The 26,812-nt window shown below is 39.9% G+C and overlaps 1 protein-coding gene across 3 annotated transcripts in view; it reads left to right on the top strand.

The window, feature by feature from the left end:
- Positions 1–26,812, top strand: part of LOC131591630 (zinc finger SWIM domain-containing protein 6-like) — a 352,285-nt gene that overhangs the window by 282,644 nt on the left and 42,829 nt on the right. For all 3 annotated transcript variants that reach the window (XM_058862521.1, XM_058862523.1, XM_058862522.1), the window contains 5 exons: positions 410–556; positions 2,717–2,977; positions 11,763–11,898; positions 18,083–18,240; positions 18,761–18,924. In XM_058862521.1, coding sequence (XP_058718504.1) covers positions 410–556; positions 2,717–2,977; positions 11,763–11,898; positions 18,083–18,240; positions 18,761–18,924 — 866 coding nt within the window. The remainder of the gene's footprint in view (positions 1–409; positions 557–2,716; positions 2,978–11,762; positions 11,899–18,082; positions 18,241–18,760; positions 18,925–26,812) is intronic.

The following is a 26,812-nucleotide window of genomic DNA, read 5'->3' on the forward strand; positions in this document are numbered from 1 at the left end:
AGAATATTTTATTTCAGTGGCATCAGCTTCACTTAAAATGTGAAAATGGTACTGTATCTTTTGAGTGAGAAAACAGTGGTGAATATTTTACCCAAAAAAGTCTTTGCTATAATTTTTCAGAAGACATTTCAGAAGTTACTGGTATCAAGTCAGAGATTTCAAAAGATACTGCAATTGAAATTTTTGGCCCATAATGTACTTTGCTAGTGCTCAAAATGTTTGGCCTTTGTCCATTTTCTTTTTTTCCTCTTTTAACATATTTACGAAGGGCAATGAATTCACACTGATAGATATTATTTTTTCTTTCTAAGCAGAAGAGCATTTTAATCAGTTTTACTTCTGTATATGTTTTGAGGGGATAATACGCACTCTCTTTCCCTCCCTTTTCCCTCCATCCTTTCCGTCATAGAACTTCTTCAAATAGGAGTAACCTCAATAACAAATCTTGAAGGTTGGGTGGGACATCCTTTGGATCCAATTGGCACCCTCTTCAGTAGCCTGATTGAAGCCTGCAGGGTGGATGATGAGAGCTTACATGGATTCTCAGACTTCACGGGTAAGACCATGCAATCTTCTCTAAGTCTTCAGTCTTCAGTAACCAGAAACATTTTTCTATCTTACCTTTCCCAAGTAACTTCAAAGCTGGTGTCTTTATAGTATAAGAACTCACATTTGCATTCCCTAAGAAAACACAAGGTAGAGAAAATGTTTAAAGTAAAATTGTTATATGAAGCCTTCAAAAATTACCAGTTACTCATTCTTGAAGGCAATTCAGTATTTTACACTTGAAATAAAACTGAATAAGAGTTTATAGCAGCAACCCTAGTTACATGCATTGTTCTATCCTCTTTTGGAGAAATTATAGGAAATCACAGAATTGTTGAGGTTAGAAGGCTTCTCTGGAGATTGTTTAGTCCACCTACTCTGATCAGAGCAGGGTCACCTAGAGGAAGTTGCCCAGGACTGTTCAATTGAGTTTTGAATAGTCCCAAGAATGAACACCATATAACCTTTCTAGGCAACCTCTTAGTGTTTGACCATCCTCACAGTAAAAAAGTGTTTTCTTACACTCAGATGGAATTTTCTGTATTTAAGTTTGTGCCTATTGCCTCTTGTCCTGTCACAGGATACCACTGAGAAGAGTCTGGCTCTGTTTTCTTTACATTCTCCCATTAGATATTTGTATATTTTGGTAAGATCCTCCTGAGCCTTTTATTTTCCAGGATAAATAATCCCAGCTGTCTCAGCATCTCATATGGGAGATGCTCCAGTCCTTTAATCATCTTTGTGGCCCCTCACTGGATCTGCTCCAGTAGGTCCATGGGGAACCCATTACTGAACATGGCACTCCAAGTGTGGGCTCACCAGTGCTGAGAAGAGAGGAAGGATCACCACCTCCAATCCTCCTATGCACTCCAGGATATAATTTGACTTCTTAGCTACAAGTGTACATAATACTTCAGTGATGACAAAACACTTAAAATTTATAACATACATGGTCTATAAAGTACATGGTTTATAAAGGTTATGAATCGGAAAATAGCATTGCAGTACTGATACATGATTTCGGACAGGATGTATATGCCCATTCTAACTTCAGTATTTCCTTCTTAGGAGCTTAACTGATATATTCCTTATTCTCAGTCTCCACCTCTGTGGTAGTTTCTTATCACCTGTGTGGTCAGAAACTTGAGTAATTCCTCTACCTATATATCCTTTATATGTACATCTCAAATCTCCTTGGGGCTTTTCCTCAAAAGTAATTTTATTCAATTAGATTTTCTTCAATAAACTTCTAATCCCATATCCACCAATTCTGGAAGAACTTTAATTAAAAGAAATCAGATTCTTTGCAATTAGGAAAAAAGAACCCAAAACACCCCCATGAAATAAAAGTAGTGTGTGTCGAAATGTAAATTCCCACTACAATCTACTAAATGCATTTTGCTATTTCATTTGCTGCAGCTGTCCATCTCCATACATCTGTACATTGCAACTTTTTGTTCTCAAACCAGACTATAAACTTCTAGAGGTTGATCTAGCATTTTGTCATGCAGTATATTGGTGAAGTGCCAAATCATTCAGTAGTACTCTTTAAAGCAATGTATGGCTTGGTCTGTGTGGAATTTACAAGTAATCTTTACTAAAAATAGCATTTCTAGTGTTAATAAAAGTCAGAAACATTATGTGTGTTTATCATAAATGCAACTACCAAATAAAAAAACATGAAGAGAGCTTTAGCAAATAGAATGCTCTAAAACTGTGGAGTTCCCAGGCCTACTGTATTTGCATAATCCTAATAGATTCAACTGAAATCTATGCAGGTGTATAAGCACCTTCCCTTTCCACTTATACAACATCAAATCTTTAAGGAGATACAGAAATGGGTGGGGGAAAAATTGAAATAGATCATCCAATGTTAGCCTTATTAACACAAAGCTGGAGAAACTGCCTTTCTCCAAATCATACAGTTTCAAAAGAAAACTTTTATTTCTACTAGAGTAGATTTTTAAAAAACTGTTTTGCGTATTTCTGGGATGTGAAATTGGATCAGGTAGTTTATATTGGATGATTGGATATTGAGATTGCACTCATAATTTAAATATTTTTTTAAAATGAATACTGACAGAGGAAGCATTTGAAAATGTGGCATTATAGTCAGATTATGGATTTTAATGATTTCCTGATGTGTTGTTCTTTGTGTCACCCTTTACAGAGAACATGGGGCAATGCAAATCTCTGGAGTACCAGCACCTGCCTGCACACAAGTTTTTAGAAGAAGGGGAATCTTATTTAACGCTGGCTGTGGAAGTAGCATTGATAGGGCTGGGACAGCAACGAAGAATGCCAGATGGCTTGTATGCACAAGAGAAGGTTTGTCAAAATGAGGAGCAGCTCATTTCTAAGCTACAGGAAATTGAATTGGATGATACTCTGGTGAAGATTTTTCGAAAACAAGCAGTCTTCCTATTAGAAGGTAGCTCAACGTAGATGCTAACTGCTTTTTAAAACTGTCTTCACTTACACAAGTCCATGAAATTAGCATGAAACTGCCTTATATACTTAAGATGCTTTTTTATGTAGAACACCAGCAAAATTTTATTTCCAATCTCTTATGAAAATCAAACATACTTCAGATATCACATGACTGTAAAGATAAGGCATCTACTAACCTATAAGCCTTTATTTAAATTTTTTATTGCATTTTCTTCTTTAGATTTGTTCAATATCCTAATTATACAACCCAGGCTCACAATTGAATAATATAGACATCAGTTATCATCAACAGATTTTGAGTAGTAAATTTCAAAATGTCATTTGTATCATGAAAAAGGACTAGGAGCTTTGTAAATGTATGAAGATTTTTACCTCTATTCCCTAGTGAAGAGCTCAGAAAATTCACTTAAATTTGCTGGGACAGAAATATAACATTTCCTTTGTAGCAATTATGAATATGAGTTGCCTCTGAAGTTTGTATCATACCCGAAAATTGAAATATATGGACAAATACTAAGTCTTATGGCCTGGTCTTGTGACTAAATTTTGATTAAGACAAATAAATTGTGTTTGGGAATTGCAGTTGTGTATTGCAATAAAATCTGTACAAAAAAGTGCATGCTTTTGCCTTAGCTTTTAAAAAGGCTTGACATAATACTTAAGCCTTATTTTCAAAGAGTAATCTTGTGGGTTCCAAGACTGCTATTCTAGTTTTTGGGGGTTTTTAAATGGAGGAAAAAACTTCAAAGGAACTAAGTATCTAAAGGCATGGTCCAAGTTTTGAGTGCTTTCTCAAGGGATGGTGGGGAGTTTGATACTGCTCTAGGTAAGTTGTGAAAATTGTTACATAGCAGTCAGGTTTTGCTTTCTTTCTGTAAGACATTTGTCTTTTAAAACTATTTCTTTAATGGAGGAGATGCAGTATGTTGTTTAGGATTCTCAGCTTTGAGTCAATAATTTTGCCCAGCTCCTTAAAGACTTTGGTACCTACTGGTGGTACCATTTGAAACTGCAGAGAAGCTGCACCATAAGGAGAGTTTCTGCTTTATGGCCTTTGGACAAGAACAGCTTCTTGCTGGATCCAGCTATTCACCACCATAGAGGGATCCTATAGATTATAAAATCAAATTGCTGCATCTGTTTACTGGTCAGGACGCTGTATGAGGAAAAGGCAGGATTTCTCTCAAGTATTCTCTTCTAGTTTACAACTGTGATCAGTGATATACTTTTTTTCCTTAGAGTAGTAAACAAGTGATCATAGCAGGAAATATTGAAAGACCCCTGAGCTGTTCACCAGTCTTCACAGAAGTAATTGTGAATGCCGTTTATTTCTATCTTTAGCACACCTTTTATAGGGTTCTACAGGGTCTGCAGGCAGAGCAAGCTACTATTGGCTAACACACACAGTTTACATTTTTTCTCTTACACACAGGGATATTGTTTTGCTTTACTCTTCAGCATGAAGGTTTCAAGGACTTTAGCCCTTAATATCACGACTTATTTCAAAGGCTGGTTTGTGCATACAGGCCTTTACTAATATATAAAATATAGCAACAATTCCCCCTTTCTCTTTTTGCACAAACCAGGCTTTGGATAAGATAACATACAACTTAGACTGTCATCTCAATTAACACTATAAGTAAAGTCCATCCCCCTTCTAGCACAAGAGACTTCAACCATCCAGTGATGCCTCAGCGGGCGAACCAACTTCTAATTGGGGTCACTATCTTCCTTCAGGGCATGTAACCCATCCTGTAGCTGTTGTAGTTGCTTATGGATGGAAGCCGAATCATCAGCAAGATCCAAGCAGCACATGCCTTCAAACTCCTCACAACCATGTCCTTGTGCTAAGAGCAAAAAGTCAATTGCAACTTGATTTCATAGTACTGCATGATACACACTACTCACATCGGCTGAAAGCTCACTTAACATTGTGGATGTCAGGTTCAATTCTTCCTTAGTCTAACAAGCGAGCCTTTTTAGAGTTGCTAGGCCTTAATTCATTCAGGCTTCGCTTTGACTGTTTGATGTTCTTCATTTTGCTAGCTATATTCAACAACGTATGTAAGCTTGGGTGGAACAAAGTGAGTTTCCCAAGATAACAGGGTCTTCTATGTGGATTAGCAGGAATCTAATTCCATGCTCTATCTCCACAGATTAGGAAGATGGAACTAGGTGATCATTTTGGTAATTGTCCTGTGAGATTGCACCACGAATAAAGGCTTTACTTTCAATGGTAGTAATGAGATCAGCTATAGGGTTGACTGCAGCTCAGTGCTGCATTACTTTGTTAGAATGACTTTTTGTCAGGGCCTCAAACATTATCCATCCACCTGAGGTATTGGTGGAACATAACAAATCTAATTCTTCTGAGGGTTGTAACATTAAGAACTTTGGTAATTTTTGCTTGCTAACAGGCTTCAAGTTCTCTTAATGTGAAGCCAACAGTGCGACTACACTCTTGCAACATTGCCAATCGATTCAGTCGAGTCTCGTTACTAATTAAACCTTTAAATGCTGGAGGATCCCATTCAGGGACTCCTACGAGACAGGTGCGAAAGGATCTCCAGGGGTGGCTAGGCTCAAACACATTGACCTTTGGCCAGTTCAATGTGCCAGAGTGACCCATATGTTCTGTCACTTTTGGATGTTAGTTAGCAGACAGTTGGTCATGACTATACACAACACAATTACCATAAGCATTTTACCATGTAAATGACACCATATTTGCAAACTCACAGCTAGAACTTCAATCGTTAAATGAACTTTCAAAGATGCTTACACTACCTCTTGAAGGGGGAATGCTTATACTTTATACTAACATAACAATTACTATACAAGCTAAAGACTTAAACTATTATCTAACTACTTTTAACACAGGTGCTCTGGTACATATGTAGTCTAAGCGTGAAAGCAATTTGCTAAAAGGGTAAACACACAACTACAGTTTGCTTTATATACAGTTAAATGAAGTCTCTACACTTCTTAGATCTTCTACAGAATTTCTCCAGCACGATTCAGTCCTGGAACGTTCACTGCTCCCATGATGTCAGCTGGCAGCTGATCGGTGACTGAGGGCTTTGATGTTCAAGTTGTTCTTCAAATCCTTCTAAATCTTAAAACAAAGGATACCTGAAAATTGTTAGAGACACAACATCATAATAACAACATAAAACTTCTGTTGGCAACTGTCTATATAGTGTTCAGACACAACGGTGTCCTGACAGGTCCACTTCTGATCCATGTCTGAAGTACCATGCCTGTGTGATGACATCTCTGTTCACTGGATCTCGTGTGTTCAGAGGCACACAGTCTGGTCGGATGGACAGGTGACCTTTCTGAACCTGCCAACAAAACACAGACACTTCTCTCCTTGAAGTTAATAAATTACACTAATTAAATGCTTTTAGGGCATCAATCTCCCCCGTCTTCTTAAAAAAAAATAAAAATGAGATGTACTTCTGTTATAAACATCAACAACAACACAAAACCATATACACAATTAATAAGAACTTATACTAGTTAAAAATCAATTAAATCTTAAACATTATTAATAGGGTATATAATACAAAACTACTATTAATTACTAAAACACTGCACTAGCATCCCATAGTTAGCAAACAAACAGAAACAAAAAATCAGTGAAGGATTGGATCATCACCTCCGGAAAATTATTCTCCAAGCCCACTTCAAAATTGATCCAGCTGTCATTATAATAGGGTCAAATTGTTGAGTCAAAAAGTGACTCAAATACAGTTTTGGTACAGAAAACATCTGGATCTGCTGGCAAACATTCTGTCCAGGTAAAGTCAAGGCTTGGCCAGGGCCTGGCTTTAAACTGGAAAGATGCCTCTTAACTCATTTCTAAAACAAGGTTCTCAATAGCAGCAGCTATGAGATGCTTACAGCACAGCAAACTGTTAAAATGCATTCGTACAAAGCAAATGATCAGAAGCCTTAGGTACCAGACCAATTAAACCATGCAGCAGCTGGTTTAATCTGAAGCCTCTCTTATAGCATCTGATCCTCAGCAATGGCACATCTTCTTAAAATTCTGGAAACACTGAAAAATAAGAAAACTATAACAAACAAAAACTGCAGAGATTGCAACAACCAGTAGAACTCCTGATGGAGTCAAGGGTGTCACAGACTGCATTCACTTCTATCCATAAGCAGGTGTTCACCAGTGTTCCATCACAGCTGTCTCAGCGGTGGCCGTCCTCTTTACTCTAGGAAAACAACTATACTTTGCAGTTTAAACAAGTGTCTCCAATAAAACATAAAACAATTTAAATTAAACAATATCTAAACCCAACAATAATTACATATGACAAAAGGAAATAGCAAACTTAACCTTAAAAGAATATCTAAGTTAGAAAACTTAACTTAAAAATATTCAAGCCTAAACATTATAAAACTTGACTATCCTTAATTTTATTAGCACTTAATCTATATTAAATGAAAACATAACTTAATCTTATTCTGTTACTACAAAAAAGCAACTAAAAGTTTAATATATACCTTTTAAACACAATATAACAATAGCATGGATTCACTATAAAGATTATAAAAATGTAACAAATACATCACAATTCTATGCATCTAGCTTTGAGAATAACCCACAATAACTGCAAATGTTACTAAAGATACTTATTCATAATAGAAATTTGCCTAGTATATGCTTAAATTGGTTAGGATGTTAAAGTGCAGTTTTTCTGGAGAAAAACCACAACAACATGGCATTTGGCAAGTTGCCATCAGCTTTTGTAGCACTTTTCAAAAACATTAAGTCCAATTTTTAAACTAAAACCCAAAATCCAAATTGGTATATATGCAGTTATATGTGTTTTATATAACAAAAGGACTCACATTAAAATTCCCTTATTAAAATTGTGGAAAAAACAAGCAAATAGATAATATATACCTTAACTTTGTCTTGTACAGTAAAGTTCTCTTAACTAATTATTTTTTTTAAACCACAAATCTCTTCTATAGATAACACTAATTGGAAAAAGGTTTTCCTAGAAGCTGTAAATCACACCATATTTTAACCTTGGGTTCTAAAACCAATTATTGCAAGGCAACTTCTGTTAAGCACTTTTTTCCCCTTTTTTTTTTTTTTTTTTTCAAACCTTCAAAGAACCACAATAATTTCTCTAGTAAAACTCTAAAAACTGCAAATGCATAAACTCATAATTACTTAAAACACAAAATTAACTCCAAAAGGGTATACAAAAGACTCCGGAAACCCAATAAATCACGACCCTGCAACAAACCAGGCACCATCCCAGTGCCCGCCCCCCAGAGAGGGAGCGGGGGGGTCAACCACCCGCCCCGCCGCTGCTGCAGCTCTGCTCTTATCTTTCTTCACATTCTCCACATACTCTCGCAGCGAGGAAAAACGGAGAGAAAGAAAAAAAAAGCCTCACAAAGTTAACTTTAATAAATGCAGTTTTTTCTCTCAATCTCTCTTGTTGTTCGCCGATAGAGGAAGAAAGGGCACGATTTTGCAAAAGCAGGCAATTTTACATGAAAAGTCTCTCACGGCCAGGTGCTAACAATGGCGATCATTGCAGTTTATCAGCTTCTAGATACCATATAGTTCGTGATTTTTTGACTAGTTTGTCTCTCTTTGAAGCTGTCTGAGCCACCTGTTTCTGCTCAGTTGTTTCTGTAATTGTTCAGAGTGGCCTTGGAACTTTTCTTGCGCTGCTTCTACCCCCAGGGTGCCTTTGTTCTCTGCGCCCACCTCGCTCCCTCATGTCCCTCTGGTTCGGGTGGAAACCAGTCCACATCCGGCTTCTTTTCTTCCAGGGTGGTAAAGATGGAACTTAAATAAGGTTGTAGTGCTAAAAGTGACTCCAAAAATGAAGCAAATAGTTCTGGATGTATCACATCCTGCCATAACTGAACAGATTCTGTTTGTTGTTTCAGCGTTCGCTGTGGAACTTTTTTTCTCATTATTTTCTTCTCCCTAACTCTCCCTCCCTCTCTCCAAGGGCAGCATGATAGGAGTACTTGCCCAGCAGTGGGAGGTAAAGGCATCTGCCGCTGTGACGCAGGTAGAATTACGGGGCTCACAGCTTCAGCATATCTCACTTTTCTGTTTTTTAAGGTATTAATTACAATCTGCCAAGTTCAACCGAGAGACACAGTGTCCTTGCTCTTTTCCGTAATTGCCGTTTCCCATATCAGAGCCGATATATCAGTCCGTTCTTGCACCGCAAAAAGCAGTGAGCACTGCAAATGCCCAAGACGATTAGCCCATATAATGAGCATATCCAGGTCCTTTTCCTGGGCTGCTTCGCCTCATTTAACGAGGATGCTGAGAAGCAGTTTATCTGCTGCCGCAAATTCCACATCCATGCTGACGGCAATCCGCAAGAGGGAAGGTTGCGACCCTTCTACTACGCCCTTGCCTGCCTGGGCCCCCCCCAGCAGCCCTACTTCCACGTCCTACCGCTCCGCGTCTCACCGTGCTCAGGCTGCCTATCTGGTGCCGATCCAAGCCCACGACGATTAATGCCCAGATCCACTCCGCTGACTCCAAAGCCCCTCTGCCCGCAGGGGTGTCTCTGGTCGGAGCGCCAAATATTGAAGGACCCCCGAGCTGTTCACCAGTCTTCACAGAAGTAATTGTGAATGCCGTTTATTTCTATCTTTAGCACACCTTTTATAGGGTTCTACAGGGTCTGCAGGCAGAGCAAGCTACTATTGGCTAACACACACAGTTTACATTTTTTCTCTTACACACAGGGATATTGTTTTGCTTTACTCTCTCTTCAGCATGAAGGTTTCAAGGACTTTAGCCCTTAATATCACGACTTATTTCAAAGGCTGGTTTGTGCATACAGGCCTTTACTAATATATAAAATATAGCAACAAGGAAATCTGCTAAAATAGCTACCTACAAAATTACTGTGAGGAGCAGCATACAACAATGGTCGTGCATTACTATGTGTTGAGAAATCTGGCTTTTCTGCAATAATGCCAGTTTACTCCAGGTTAGGCAGAAACTGACAGATGACATGAAGGAAAAACTGTGCAGTGATTTAAGATTCTAATCATATGAATTGTGGTTTTATAGTTGAAGTTCTGTAGATATAATAAAGTTTAATCCAGTATTAGGCTGATTTCTATGTTGTTAATGCAAGTTAATGCAGATTAATGCATGCTGTGTGTAGCTACCACTTGAATGCATGGGAAAGCAGAACATAAGACTGCTAAGTTAATGGCAGAATATATTTTCATATAAATGCTTTGTCATTTATTCTTTGTCTTCTAACTGAGTTTCTGAATGGACCACCAACTGGCAAACAGATGTGAAATGGCTTCTTTCATACACGCAATGCCAGCTAGTTTTGAATGGCTTCCAATTTAAAATGATTGAGACACACTGTCACCTTCTGAATCTTTATTGATGTTTCCATTGTGATCAGCTCCAGCTTTCAGAAATGCCCACCTATGTAGCTCAGATTTTTTTTCATGCCTAGTGATTTTTATCTTTGCATTTTGTGCTAAGACACCAGTCAAAAACATTGCTGAAACAGCGGTGCTGGTCTAAGTTGTTAACATCTCTCTCTCATGGAGTTCATCATCCCATGCAGCAGAAGTGGTTGAATAAATTTTGTGAGTACTCCTCATCTGCTTCAGTGAAGGGTCAGTCATGTTAGTTTGAACCACTGCTGGAAACTATGACACATGTGACTGCAATGAAGAAGTGTGCTCACACAGTCATTCATCCATCCAAGTGTGGTGGGTTGGAATCTCTAGTAGAGGACAAGTGGTAACTTCTAGGACTGCTGGCTGCTATTTGTGCAATAATTGTCCAGTAATACTTAATGTAAGATTCTTATTCTGTATCTTGTGATGTTTAACATCTGAACCTCTAGCCACTGAACTAAAAAACTACTTGACACAGTGTTCCTATTAATAGGAATAACAGTCTTAAGGTTGCAGGAAAAATGCAAAAATAGAATTCCTATGCACTATGAATACTCAGAACTCAGCAAGCAGTTTCATGCAATTTTTTTTTTAATTGTCATTTCTGTTGCCAGTCTTAACACTGGTGTTATGAAGCACTGCACTGAGTGTGAGCAAAATCTATTACCCCAACAATGGGAATAGTTTCCCCACAACAAATATAATTTTTAAGATTGTGTGGCTATAATAGGCTAATAAAAGCAGCTTTGATGCAAGATCTGACCTAGTCTTCTCTGGAGACCAAGTTTAGACCAAAGGTTATTTAAATGCCTAATGTCATGTGAGACATTAATAAGGATCAGGTGCTTCTGGACTGATTAGTCATTTAAATTCAATTAAAGATACCTGGCTTTCCACTATAGCCACTTTTTTTTCCTGTGGATTTGTGATAACACAATTATGCACCAACAAAGGGTGCATAGGAATTTGTGTACATGATATAACTACACAGAGGCAAAGTTAGGATTATCACCTTCTATTTCACATACCATAGATTTGCTGAATGAGCCCCATGGAGCCCTGGGACCATTCTGTCATTTATATGTGCATTGGTAGTGTGCTTAGTACTATATAATTTTCAATGTGTCTTGTTGTCTCAAAGAATAGATGGCATTTAAGATACTTGTAATATATTTCACAGACATCAATAGAACTTTACCTTTTGTACAGCAAGCTGTCTCTGAATACCAACTCTAACTCAAGGTGTAATGAATGGGTTCTAAAGGTCCAGAAGTTGAGTTTTAAGTCTTTAAAGACTGATATTCTCTTTTTCTTTCCCACAGCTGGACCATATAGTGGTTTAGGTGAAGTCATCCATCGAGACAGCGTTCCGATGCACACCTTTGCCAAGTATCTTTTCACCTGTCTCCTACCTCATGATGCTGAATTGGCATACAAAAGTGCACTCAGAGCCATGAGGTATGTATTGACAAGTCATCTAGAAAGAACATGAGTACCAGTTTGAAAAACGGGAAAAAGCTTGGTAGTCAAGACCTAGCTTTTTTTCTAAAAGCATTGTTCTGTTTAAGGAGAAATTACTTTGGTTCTGTAATCTGTAAAAGCAATTGATGTCTGTTCTAGCTACAGTATAATTCATAAATGTACAATTAGTGTTTATATACAACTATAAAACAGCATTCTATGTTACAAATCCTTCTAGAATTCCACTATGGGGACTTGTGGTTTTGTATTGAACAACAGCTTTAGCAAATATGTGTGTTCTTTTACTGATGTGGTTGCATGTGGATGCTAGTGGCAAGGAAATGAGGAAAAGAGGCATCTCACCAGCAGTCTTAGGATCATCTGCTGCTTAGCTGCTCCCCCCTTCCTCCCCCCTAATATACTGATCATGATGTCATATGGTCTGAAATATCTGGTTGGTCAGTTTGGATCACCTGTCCCAGCTGTGTCTCCTCCTAACTTCCCATGCACCCCCACCCCCTCCCCAGCATGACAGTACAAAAAGCAGCAAAGGCCTTGGCTCCATGTAGGTCCTTCTCAGCAATAACAAAAACATCTCTATATTATCAACCTTGTGTTCAGCACAAATCCAAAACACATCCCCATACCAGCCACTGGGAGGAAAATTAACTCTATCCCAGTCAAAACTAGCACACTCTAGAAAGCCAAATGAGCATAAAATAGTCCCATGTTCAAAGGACTAAATGGGAGGGCATGCATAAGAACAAGACATAGCTATCATCAAGTCATGCCAAAAGTCTGCTTAGCCTGTTTGGGTTTCTTTGCCACCAAGAGTGTCTAATAGTGGGTGTTAGGGAAGGAATGTAAGAAATATGAGAAGCAACTTTGCATACTTGCTGCCTAAAATTAGAATTTTTTAATTAGAATTTTTAGAATTAGAATTTTAAAAAGATCAATTTTATAAAGTACACTTGTGTCCTTGTATTCAATTTCAGGCACTACCTTAAAGTGTTTCTCAGAGATTGTGGGGAGTTTTACTCTTTAAACTAAACTACCAAGACCACATTGAAAGGCTAGAATAGACATCTATGAGTAGCTTTGCACAGTGCACTGAATGCTTCAGTGAATGTTATGGCAACATGCCATTCCTCTTGAAGAAGTATTTGGGCTTTCCCCAGAAACAAATTGTCTTGGTTTGAAAAAACAGGTGTTTGTTAAGGAAGGCAGAAACTTTTCTTGAAATAGAAAAAACGTTGTCATGGGGTGACTTTACCTTTAAGATATATTTTGGAGCTGGGGAAGTTGAAGCTGTGAGAGGCTGATGGGAGTTTTTTCTTGTGACCAATTATTGGTCATTTCTGAGAATTAGCCGCAGTTTTAACCATTGAGAAGTGAGATCAACTTGTGAACACCACCTTAAGATGTCAAGCCAGGGTTCTCTTGCTCTCTTTGGTTTCCGGCTTTTGATAAGGTAACAAGGCTCTGTCTCGGCCTTCCCCCCCCTCACCCCAGGCCGGACAAGACCGCTGAGGGCGGGGGGGGAAGGGAGAAATGGAGCCAGCCGGCCAGTTTCTGCTGCTAAACTGAAACCTGACACCATGAACATCTGCAGTTTTTCCAAGACTTTAACTCTTTTACTACCTGGATGAGACTTTCAGATTACTCCTTTTTCCCAGAGAGAGAGAAGGAAAAGAGAGAGAGAGATAACATGAAGAAGACATCATAAAACCATCAAAGACAGTGAAGAAAAGAGTTAAGTTTTAGATGGAGAAGAGAATAAGGAGATGCTTTAATAGGTGAAATATTTTTCTGTTAAAGCTATGGAGATAGACAATAATGTTCTGAATAAAAGCTCCTTTAATTCATGACAGAGTATATTGGGAGGAATGGAGTGTTCAAAGTGTGGCTTTTGAGCAAAAGGTGGAGTAGTTGTGATACAGTGAGGTGCTGGAACAGAGGGGAGAGAAATAATAGTTGAAGATTTGGGGCCTTGAGAGGCAAAGAGAAAACTTCTGTTTCCAGGGAGGCTCACAGAGACAGATGAAGAGAACTTTTACCTTTGAATAAATCATCCTTAAAAATAACATCCCTAGACTCATGACCCATAACACACCTCAGAGTGATGTGAAATGGGAGGAGAGGACTGATGGCAGATTTCTGGGAAGCTGGCATCAGAGAAATAGAAAGCTCTAAAGGAAATAGTTTTCTTGTGAGAAACTCCATAGATTAGCAGAAGAAGACTTCTGTTTCTCTACAAAGACTGATGAAAAGACTCTAGCAGGAATTGAGACTGTTTTAAACACCTGTCCTAGTTTAGGGCAAATTAGGGAGGAAAACTCCAAATGGGGATTTCCCCAGAGAAATGCCCCCTCCCCACCAACTGGTCCAGGAAAAGGAAAAAAAATTCCTTGGAGAGAAGTGGAAAAAGCTGTTTATTTAACAGAAATTGAGTAATATTAAATAATAAAACTTCTTGCTGTTCGCTGAGATGGCAAGTCTAGGAAGAAAAGTCCTTTTCATGTGGTGTAGCTCGGCTCGCTCAGGTCTTATCAGTCCCTCTGGTGCTGGAAAGTGCCGAGGCCCAGGCCCCGGTGGGCCACAGGCGTGAGCTCCCGGGGTTTGGCTGGGTGTTCAGTCCAGAGCAGACTTGCACAGATCCAAGAAAAATGGAAAAAAACAAAGGTCCAGGGAACTCCTCTGCCTCAGCTAGCTAAAACTAACTAAAAGCCAGAGAGAAGCTCTGTCCCGCTGTCTGTCCATGCTGCAGACACCACAGTCCAGGAGCGAGATGTGTGGGAGTGATGTTTTTCTTTAACACAAACTGTGCGCTTCTTCTTCTCCCTCTCTTGCTCTCAAAGCCAGTCTTAAAGGTGCAGAACTTAATATATAACATAAACCAGACGATTGGGGATACCAGTATCATAAAGTCACCCCAGGACATTCCACCCCTTATCCCCATATCGTCAACTTATTATCAAAATTAATATATATATATTTTAACTCAACAACACATACATTATATACAGACAAGGGCATTCATTCATGATCTTCATCTAACCATCAGATCTCCCTGAGGTACACATTGTGTTGTTCCATCTTTCTGCATTATCCACCATGTACAACCCGGTCCCTGAGCAAAAACAACCCCACTAATGGGTTTGTGTGCACTCAAAGTAGAATCACCTACCCCACACCCCTCCCTCATTCCAGCTCTGCTTCCTATCCCAGCAGTGCAAGGACACAGGGATTGGTGGTAGTGGTCAGTTCATCACCCGTGGCTTCTCCTGCTCTTCAGGGAGAGGAGTCATTCCCCTGCTCCACTGTGGGGTCCCTCCCATGGGAGACAGTTCTCAAACTTCTCTGATGTGATTCCATCTCACGAGCAACAGTTCTCCGCAACCTGCTGCAGTGAGTCCATCCCACAGGCAACAGTCCTCCCCAAATTGCTGCAGCATGAGTCACTCTTCCATAGGGTGCAGTCCTTCAAGGACAGGCTGCTCCAGCATGGGAGCAGGGCCCCTGTCTCCATGGGCCTCCCTTGGGGTCACAGCCTCCTCTCAGGCATCTACCTGCTCTGGCATGGGGCTCCTTCATGGTTTGTGGGTGGACCTCTGCATCCCCATGGGCCTCCATGGGCTGCAGAGGAACAGCCTGCTTTACCATGTTCTTCACCACGGGCTGCAGAGGAATCACATCTCAGGTGCCTGGAGCACCTCCTCCCCTTCCTTCCCCTCCTTCTTCATTGACCTTGGTGTCTGCAGAGTTATTCTTCTCACATGTTCTCACCCCCCTCTTCTCTGGCTGAAATTACAACTGAGCAACAATTTCTGTTTTTCTCCTTAAATATGTCACCACCACTTCTAATCGACTCACCCTTGGTCAGTGGCACATCCATCTTTGGAGCGACCAGGGATAGGCTTTGCTGGATGTTGTGGAAGCTTCTAGCAGCTTCTCACAGAAGCCACCCCTGTAGCCCACTCACTACCAAAACCTGGCTGTGCAAACCCAATAGAAATGTATGTCTCATGTTTGTAAGGTGGAATGGATTAGAAGAGGGAAATTTAACCATCTCTTCCTTTATGGCATGGCTAAAATGTTTCCACACAGAAATCTGCATGGTTGCTCATGCTTTTAGAAGTGGAGCATATTTCTTTCTTCACTTGAACATTTATGAAAGAAGCTAACTTCCCAAGTCGACAGCTAGTTGCTCTCCAGACCTAAGTGTTTAGTGTCAGTCTACACAGGTCATTGACCTATGATGGCAACTCTGGAGTATTTTGCCTCTCTACATTCAACATCATCTGTTGCCATTTTTTTTATTTTTTAATTGTCTTTTAGTGTGTGGAACACTCAGTGTGAAATCAATAGAATCTGAGACCATAAGGCCTTTCATGCATGCACCTCAGGGCTGCAAGTACAGGGTGTGCTATCCTTGATGGTCACTTTTGTCTACAGTTCTCTGCTTGCAGCACTGAAACATATGGAGTACAGCCTTGGAGAATGTGGATCTGCAGTGACCTAGTTGACTGTTCACTTGTAATGTGAATTCAAATGTTTGGCTTTGGCTGATTCCCTGTTAAGCCTGAATTTCAACCCAGGCTTTGTGAGTCAGCCTTTAATGGTGATGTTTAATCACAAAGTAGCTTTGCTAAAACCTAGCTAAATAATTGATGATTCAAAGGGCAAAAACGTGAAGAATGCTAAATCTGCTTGTGCTTGTTATAATGTTCCCTAATCTTGCCAAAATTGCATGAAAGCCATCAATTCACAACAGCATTTCTTTTCACAGCAAGGGAACATAGAAGCTGACAATGAAATTCAAAGTGACAAGAGATTTTCCTTTCATGATCTTTGTCTATTTGCTGATACTCATAACCTAATAATCCTTTTTGCATTATGTTAGGATTTTTCCTGTTTGTTGAAACGATTTAATATTGCATTTTTTTTCTCCCCCCTCTGTGCTTGGAAAAAATCAGCTGGGGAATTTATATGTATTTTATTTTTACATATATAAAGCTATATAGAGGTGTCTCAGTAGTACTAGGGAAGAAATTTGATTCTTGATACAAAACAAAAGGGAAGTATCTTTTTCATATTCACATCTTATTCACATTATTGGTAGACTACAGTTTAAGGACTTTTAAAATTACTTCATATTTGAACAGCAAAATGTCTTTTTTGGTCTGAATTTATTGCAAAGTCAAATACCTTATGACTTGTTGAATATCCTTCTCCCTTACTTTGAGCATATGCAAGTGAAGAAAGTATATTCCAAATATTGGAAAATACTTACATGTTCTCAGTATGATGGAGAACTACTCTCCTTCCTGAGGACTGTGGTTCAAAGACTGAAACAAGGCAGAGGAAAAAAGCTTCAACTCTATGGATGATGCAGAAAGTCTCTACTGTCTTAGCTAGTGAATGGCTGTCATGGTTTAACCCCAGCCAGCCACCAAGCCCCACACAGTCTCTTGCTCATTCCCCCACCAGCAGGATCAGGGAGAGAATCCTAAGGGTAAAAGCAAAATAATTCCTGGGTTAAGATAAAGACAGTTTAACAGGTAAAGCAAAACACATGAACACAAGCAAAACAAAGCAAGAAATTAATTCACTGCTTCCCATGGGTAGTCAGGTGTTCAGCCATCTCCAGGAAAGCAGGGCCCATCACACACAACAGTGACTTGGGAAGACAAACGCCATCACTCCAAGCATCTCCTCCCCTTCTTCCTTCTTCCTCTCACTTTATATAATGAGCATGAGGCCATACAGTCTGAAATATCCCTTTGGTCAGTTTGGGTCACCTGTCCCGGCTGTGTCTCCTCCCAACTTTCCATGCACCTCCAGCCTCCTCACCAGCTTGGCAGTGCGAAAAGCAGCAAAGACCACAAATCCAAAACATAGCCCCATACTAGCCACCATGAAGAAAATTCACCCTATCTCAGCCAAAACTAGCACAATGGCTTAATTGTCCTGTGAATTCTTACAGATGCCTGCTGATGTAGGCAAGTTTGGCAAATGGACTTCTAAGATTCCCCAAGAAAATAAGTGGTTTTCCAATATCTTTATACCCAAAACTGCACATTTAATAAGCAAGGTCAAGTGTTCTTGCAGCTTTGGTTTTACTTATCAGTAATCTAATATAATAATGATTTGATGAAAGAGTATTTCTTTCTTATTCCAGGTTGCTAGTATTGGAATCTATGGCTCCTTTAGGAGATACATCCCGTCCACACCACATTGCGTCAGTTGTTCCAAACCGGTATCCTCGCTGGTTCACCCTAAGTCACATTGAATCCCAGCAGTGTGAGCTGGCATCTACCATGCTGACAGCAGCCAAAGGTACATTGCTGTCAATTACGTACTCAACTAAGTGTATGCTTTTACTCTTTCATGAAATAAACAGATTATAAAACTTGTGTTTAGGAATTCAAATTGCAGTCTGACAGGAGCTTGAAATGGGAAAAACTGAACTGACTTAAACTTGTCACTTAATTTTCTAGAAAAGTGGTTAAACTAGCTAGATAATAGCCAGATGGGCTTGATTTGAGGCTGATGAGACAGCTTTTTGTTCTTCTGACACAATATAGACTGTGAAACCCAGGAGTAGACAAATCACTTCTAAAATTCACAAATCAGGATGACTTTTGGCCATGTACTACACTAACACAACCAGGCACTAGATGAATTTGTAGTCTTGTATCTTTTGTTCATGTAATTTCATTATGGAAAGTTTATAAAATCAAAATGAGCATAACTGAAACATTGTACTATTTTGTAGCAAAGGCAAGTTCAATTATAATGCATTTCTGTATGTTTTGGAAGCTTGTTCTGATCTGGTGATTCTGTTTACACCTTGCAGGTGATGTTCAGAGGCTGGAAACAGTGTTAGAATCCATTCAGAAAAATATCCACTCCTCATCACACATCTTCAAACTTGCCCAGGATGCATTTAAAATAGCAACGCTCATGGACACCTTGCCAGACATCACTCTTCTGAAAGTTTCTCTGGAGTTGGGCCTTCAGGTATTTCCTTCGTTCATTATTGCTACAGTAGAAGGCAGGAATTTGACCCTGTGTTGGTGGGTACAGTTCTTTAAGTCACTGAGGAGCCTCTCAAAGACCCTCTTTGGGCTTTGTCTGGATTTTTTTGATTCTGTTTTCTGATGTAAAGCACAGTTAACTGGTAAATACAAAGCAAGGATCTGTTCAGTCCCTTTGTGCCATTTGAGTGGAAGAGAGAGCTTGGAGCAGCTGGCTGCAAGGCATTCCTCTGTTCAGGGGTAAGAAAGGACCAATGCAATGGGTTTGGGAGTATATGTAGGGATGGCTAGAGAGCAAAATTATTCTGTTTGCCAGAAATAATAGTATCATAGAATAGTTTGGGTTGCAAGGGACCTTTAAAGGTCATCTAGTCCAACCCCCTTGCAATCAGCAGGGACATCTTCAACTAGATCAGGTTGTTCAGAGCCCTATCCAACCTTTGAATATTTCCAGGGATGGGGCAACCTATGCCAGTGTTTTGCTACCTTGATTTAAAAAAACTTCTTCCTTGTATCTAGTTTGAATCTACTCACTTTCAGGTTAAAGCCATCAGCCCTTGTCCTACTGTTACAGGCTCTACTAAAGTCTGTCCCCATCCTTCTTATAGGCCCACTTCAAGTACTGAAAGGCAGCAATGAGGTCTCCCCAGAGCCTTCTCTTCTCCAGACTCAACAGCCCCAACTCTCTCAGCATTTCCTGATAGGAGAGGTGTTTCATCCCTCTAATCATCTATATAGCCCTCCTCTGGACTTTCTTTTGCAGGTCTTTTCTATGGCGAGAGGTTTCCTGTCATTCCTCCCATTTTCCCTTCCTTTACCTCAAATGACACTTGGTAGGTACTTGATGAATTACTAGAGGAAGCCAAGGTCAATCTTAATGACTTGTTTCAAGGCAGACTGTACCAACAGCAGCCCTCTCACTTCTTTCATCAAATCCTGCACTCCACAAGCTGTGGAATGGTTATCTGTATTGGTCTCAGCTTGATGTGTGCAAGAACCTCAGATCAGTTTTTGGACTCTTATGAGAGACTTCACAGGTTGAAAGGAGACAGATGAGCTTTTAGCTCATCATCAGATTTAGCTTTTTTCTAGAGTAATATTGCCTTACACTGATGAATCTTTGGGTTTGCACAGTTCACTTCAACAAAAGTAAATATCTTCCTCCCTCTTCAGGGAGTTCTTAAAACAAGAAAAAACAAAAACTCAAAAAATTCAAAGATCAGAAAACCATTTATTACTCTGCTTCAGTAAACAAAGATAAGACTTCTGGGGAAAGGATATTATCCTGGTTGCTTCTCATGACAAAGAAAGCTACTATTTGACTATTCTAGATTTTCAGAAGCTAAGGTCAGAAAGCTGAGATTCTGTGCTTTGTTAGCCTTTCCTATTCTGAAGATTGCTGTGGAAATCTCTCTTTTTTTTCTTTCACATAACATTTCTGGCTTAAATGTTTGTTTACTTGAGAAAGATCCTTATGATTGACTTGAATGTCACCTCAAGCATTTACCAAGTATCATTCAGTGGTAGTAGCACACTTTGGATATCACTGTGTTCATGGATACCCCTGTGTGGATAATGGTGTCATCAGAATGTCTTCAGTAAGATCCAGTGAAAGAAATATCATGAACCTGTATGTCAGGATGCGACACTGGTGGATTCTTTTCCTCAGGACTGAGATTGACGAGAGAGAGGCTGTTTTCTCGTGTTTGGGCTTGGTTGTTTATTCTTTCCTTATCTATATTACATATATACAGAATACAAGGAGCTACATACACTAAGATAGAGAGGTGCAAAATGGCTAATGAAGAACCTCTTCAAGGTCCTTTATATGTCTATTTGTCCAATTAACAAGTGCCAAGTAAGTTGTTTTTTCTTAGTGACCCAATGACCCTACGCCTGTGTGCTGCACTGCGATATTTTCTATCCAATCACTCATTATTACCCAAAAACCCTTAGAAGAAGAAGATGAAGAAGGAAGAAGAAGGAGAAAGGGACAATGCCCTAAATCCTCCGTGTTCTCTTATTTTCTAAAATAGCTTAAACGCTTTCTCACCCAGCGACTTAAGAAAACTCTATCTAACCTACACACTCACATTCCCAGTTTCTCTACTTAACTTTTAAAGTTGTCTCCATGGTGTTATGTGAAACTCAGTGCTCTCTTGGGTGTCAGAGCCAGGCATCACAGATAAGGACACATATTCTATACCTCTGACCCCAACACCTGTACTCTCTCGTAAATCCAGTGTTTGGAATAAACCGGTATAGAACATGTACACTGTCAGCCCCAAGCTTACTAAGGTGTTTTAAAAACCTTAAACATAGTTTGCTTTCCAGAAGGAAGATGTGTATCAGTTTTCTGGTAGTAACTTACAGCTGTATAGTTTTCCACAGTAACATTTTTCCTCTATAAGTCTTACAGTGTCAGCAATGTCTTCAGTGGCTTTCCCCTCTCCGGCCTTCCAACCTAATGGCAATTAAATTGTCTATGTTCACTAACTGGCTGCTTATGACATCTGCCCTATAAAACTCTATTTCTCCCCTCATATGACAAACTAAACAGCAGTGTCCTCACCAGGCTAACTTGTCATTGTTGGGCTGAGGAGGTGATAACAACAATTTCACAACTCTGTCACTGAGATTTCCATGACAGAAAAGCCTCTTATATTGGTCTAGATTTGGGAGTAATATTTGGACTCCTGGGTTCCTTCTCCTTATTTCCAATGGCAACATATGTTATATGACTCAGCAGAGGGAAGGCATTTAAACTAGCTGTGGAAAATGTGACCAAATGGACATAGAGCATCTCAGGTATATTCTGTCCTTCAGAACCTTACTGGTGCAGACACTGAGATCTTCAGGTACAGGAGGGGCTTCTGTTTCTACATTTACCTGCTGCATGCTACATCACTAAGTGTTACCACACACATGCAGACAGGTACTGCTGGCAGAACTGCTGAGCAAGTTAGTGCAGGTGATTGATTGCTTGATGCATATTTGGAGAGTGTCCTGGTTTTAACACCAGCCAGAAGTTAAACTCCAAATAAGCCACTCCCCTTCCCTCATCCTGCCCAGTAAGGGAGGGACAAAAGCAGAGACTATTGTTTGAGATAATTTACAGAAAGCACAACACAATGGAATAAGACACACACAATAACAGCAGCAATATGGATAGCAAAAGTATACAAAAAGAGAAGGTGTTCTACCTACAAAAAGATGTTTATTGCCCTGTTGGGCTGTTACAGGCTCCTTAGGAGGGATGGGCAGGACAGGTAAGGCAGGGGGTGGCTGACTGTGTAATGAAGGGGATGGAGTGTATGGAGCTGTTGTGAATGAGTGTTTTAAGGTCACTTAAAGAATCGCTGGCAAAGGTATCAACAAAAACAAGTTTCATATAAAAACAACAGCATGACAAAGTTTATGGCAAGGTTCACTCTACTACTTACTAGATGGATAAAAAACACAGAGAAAAAAGCAAACAAAAATCCAAAATAAATCAATCAAAGCCAAAATAAATCCAAAACTATCTATGTGGAGGTTGGTGTGGGGGCGGGGGGGGGGCAGACAAAAGGATAGGAAAGGGTAAATATAAAAAGGAATAAAGTCTAAAGGCCCAACAGCACTTAATTTAACTTAAACTTAGCAGCACTTAACATCATTTAACTTAACCAATTACTTAAGTCAAAGAATTTAGCAAAAGATTCATGCAGAATTTACTATACCACAACAGTAACTCACAGGCCTAACTTACAAATCTGATGTACTTGAGAATCTAGGAGAGCAGCATTCCTGGTACATTTGCTATAGCATATTCACACTCTCACACACACAGACATAGAGTCTGTACAAGGCACCTGTTAAAAATTCCCATCTAATTCAGTGAAATACTCACTTCAGATGTGTGGATGCTAGCTCTGGAGCAGGCAGCAGAGAGCCTGTAGAAATTGCAGGCCGCATAGCTTTCTCAAATCCAGCCTGAGAAAGTGGCCTGGGAAGTTTTAAGGAGGATTCAAAACAATCCTCAGAGACAGAAAACATCCTTGCCAGGTGCTGTTTGTCTGTCCCTTGTTTTCTTTGCAGGAGAAGGTCAGGGGGTGGTATGCCCCACTGACCAATGATGGTAATGTAGTAATTTGCTAACCAATAAGAGTTTCCTTTCTGTACTTTCCACTTATCGGTCTATAAAACAGAGCTGAAGTAATAAACTACGAGAAATTCTCCTGAGTAACTCCTAGAGAGTCTGTGTCGTCTCTTCCCAGCCGTTCCTAATAGAACGACACAGATGCCTTTGCATCTTCTCAGCGGGTGAAGGGTTGAGCCTTGAGGAGCGGGAGTATCAGCCAAGGATCGACTGTAATCATTTGGCAATCCTCCGAGTATAGCAAATTTGAGTTTGCTGACTCTGAAAGGCTCCACTCAGTGGGAGGTTGCTGGTTGCAGCCCACTGCAGTCTGGGAAAGCTCAAAGGCTCTCACTTTAGACTGCTGTTTATAGGTCCACAAGACAGTGGGCTTTGGTCATAGTAATTTTCCATCCTGGCCTCAATTCAGATCAGTAACTTTCTTTGAAAGTTTGAGAAAAAAAATATTATTCACTTTGGTTGCTATTGCTGCTGAACTAGTTATATTTCATTAAGAAGGAGTCTATGCAGCAGTAGGGGAAGATGTTGGAAAATTCTTGTAGCTATAGCACTGTATTGGGTCTGACTGAGGTAAAGTTCACAGTGCTTACAGTGCTGTGCTTTGCATTAGTAGCTGAATGGGTATTGATAACAGACTTTCCTTTCCTTTCCTTTCCTTTCCTTTCCTTTCCTTTCCTTTCCTTTCCTTTCCTTTCCTTTCCTTTCCTTTCCTTTCCTTTCCTTTCCTTTCCTTTCCTTTCCTTTCCTTTCCTTTCCTTTCCTTTCCTTTCCTTTCCTTTCCTTTCCTTTCCTTTCCTTTCCTTTCCTTTCCTTTCCTTTCCTTTCCTTTCCTTTCCTTTCCTTTCCTTTCCTTCCCCTTCCCCTTCCCCTTCCCCTTCCCCTTCCCCTTCCCCTTCCCCTTCCCCTTCCCCTTCCCCTTCCCCTTCCCCTTCCCCTTCCCCTTCCCCTTCCCCTTCCCCTTCCCCTTCCCCTTCCCCTTCCCTTCTCTGTAACAAAACTGCCTTCTCTCACCCTGATGGTTGTTCTCCACCTTATTCTCTCCTCTCTTCCACTGGGAAAGGGAGTGATAGGGCAACTTAGTGGGCACCTGGCAATAAGCCAAGGTCAACCCCCTACAAGCACAATTGTGTATGATCCTTATATCCATGGTTAATGCTTAGTTTGGTACCATGCAGTGCTTAGTACAAATGCCAGAGATTATGTGGTCTTGTGTTACCTCCCTATATTTGTGACTAATAGTCTTGTGCTAGCTAATGCTTCCTTGTTTACTTATATTAGTGATTAATATGTAGTGGCAGATGTCTTAGTTTTGAGAACAGAGATAGAGTGCCAGAGCAAAGAATGGTAAGAAAAATGCATCATAACCTGACCACATATTTGAGATACTCTCAAGAAAAGAAGATTCATCAGAAAGATCCGGGACCATTAAAGGGATTTTGAGGAATGGGATGTTCCCAAATGACCACCAAAGACCCTCCAAAGGCCCCTACTCATATACAAATAAGTTCACATAAATAATTAGCATATATGCATGTATTCAGGAAATGTAATGAATATGTAATAGAAATGTGATGAATATGTATTAGTTTCATTATATAACCAGGCCTGTTCGGTTGCTGCTTACGCATGCTTTGAAGAGAAATCCCCATGCATCCAGTGCAGTTAATAATGTGTCTTGGCTCGAAAAGACAGGTGTCTGCTAAGGAAGGCAGAAACCTCCCTTGAAATGGAAAAATGTAAACCCTTCCCCCTCCGAATTATTATAATCTTGAAATCAAGGGTCTCTCAGGCAAAGATATGGGAATAGGAATAACAGTTCTTTACTAGGAAAATTAACATAAAAATGCAGTAGTACAAAAAGAGAAAAACAACAACAACAAAAAAACCTACTGACAGTCAGAATACAGCCTGACACCCTGTTAGTCAGGGTGTTGGTAGCAGTCCAATTAAGTGGTGGTTGCAGTCCTCCTGGAGTGACAGATGGGGTTCTGTTGAAGTAATGATCTTGTAAAAGGCATAGTTTTCCTCTGAAGGTCCGGTGGTATAGATTGGTCCAGTCTCTCCACTCTGGGAATTCAGTGGAGAATATACATGTTTAGATGCTTGGCTCCTCCTCCTGGATGGAGCATCTCACAATGGGATGATGTAATTTTATCAGTTATGTAATGAGACTCAATGGCCCATTAACAGAAGATATCCCCTTGGAGAGGGAGGATGGGTCTTGGAAGAGATAAAGAAAACTGCCCCACCTGATTTCAACAGATAGTAATAGAATACATGCTTTTGGCTACATCTTGCATTGCAACCCAAGACATAATGTCAGCTTTCTAACCAAACAAATTGGTTGGAGAGTTTATTTCCTAGTTTTCGGTGAGAGTTTTGTAAAACTTCTGTTTTAAAGTTTTGTAACATGGTGACATTTTTCAGTATTTCTAAAGAAGTTGGAAATCCCACAAAGAAGGTGCACTTATGCAGAAGGAGGATGAATTCATCACTTTCCTTGCCAATAATGTCCAGATGTTTCTGTCTTCCTCTCACTGAGGTAACATGGGCTGAAGACCATTGGCATTAACCCTTGTTATTCCAGTCCACAAAACTAAAATCAAAAAAATTTGTTTGGTTAACTTGAGGTACACAGGTTCTGTGGCTTCAGCAGTCCTTTCTGGTGCTGGCAATGGCTTGATTTCATTGTAGTAGATCCACAAATCTACTCCTTGCACCTTCACAGCAATTAGCAGCACTTAATATGGTTCCTTCCACTTTTGTTGGAGAGGTTTTTCAGTCCAGGTTTTGAGGTACACCCAATCTCCAGGTTGGTAAGGATGGACTGCGATGTCCAATGTTGTGGGTGCTTCCAGCAGAGCATATCTGTGGAGACAAAACAACACCTTCCCTAGGGATATAATGTATTCTGTTATACTCTGATCCCCACTGATTTAGATATTCCCTTTGCTTTCTTTAACCTGATATGGTCGCTTGTACAGTATTTCCTATGGGTTCACCTTTTCTTTGAATGTAGTTCTAATTCATATCCTCAGTAAGGCCAAGGGAAGGGTGTCTGGCCTTTTAAAATATGATTCCTGTCAAATCTTGCTAATTTGTCTCTTTATACTCTGATTCATCCTTTTTACTTTCCTGCTTGACTGAGGTCTCTATGGGGTGTGAAAGTTCCATTTCACCCCTAACATTTTAGCTGGGCTTTGAACTATTAGCAATGAAGTACAAACCTCTGTCTGATGACATTCCCACTGGCATTCCAAACCTCGGGATAATTTCCTGTAACTAAACCTTTACGACCTCCCTATCTTTATTGGTGTGACATGGGAAAGCTTCTGGCCATCCTGAAAAAGTATCTACCAGTGTCAATAAATACCTGTACCCGTTTTGATGTGAAAGCTCTTCAAAGTCTATTTGCCAATAGTCTCCTGGACAATTTCCTTTCTTAACAGTCCCAGGTATAGGCCATCTAATTTGATGTGTATTGTTCTTTAAACAGGTCTGGCACTTTTTAACAATGCTTTTCATTATACCAGTTATTCATACACTCAACACTTGAGGCTTCCCTGCTTCACCCACAGACTCTATTTCCCAATGAGTTAACTTATGTTGTTCCTCTGTGATTTTCCTTATAAGATGTTGGGGAATTCCTACCTGTTTGCTGGGTGTTATCCACTGTCCTTCAGGACTCTTTTCAGCATCTAACAATTTTTCCAATTTCTCTTCTTCAGCCTGA

Source organism: Poecile atricapillus, chromosome W (assembly GCF_030490865.1).
Source record: "Poecile atricapillus isolate bPoeAtr1 chromosome W, bPoeAtr1.hap1, whole genome shotgun sequence".
In the NCBI taxonomy this organism is placed as follows: domain Eukaryota; kingdom Metazoa; phylum Chordata; class Aves; order Passeriformes; family Paridae; genus Poecile; species Poecile atricapillus.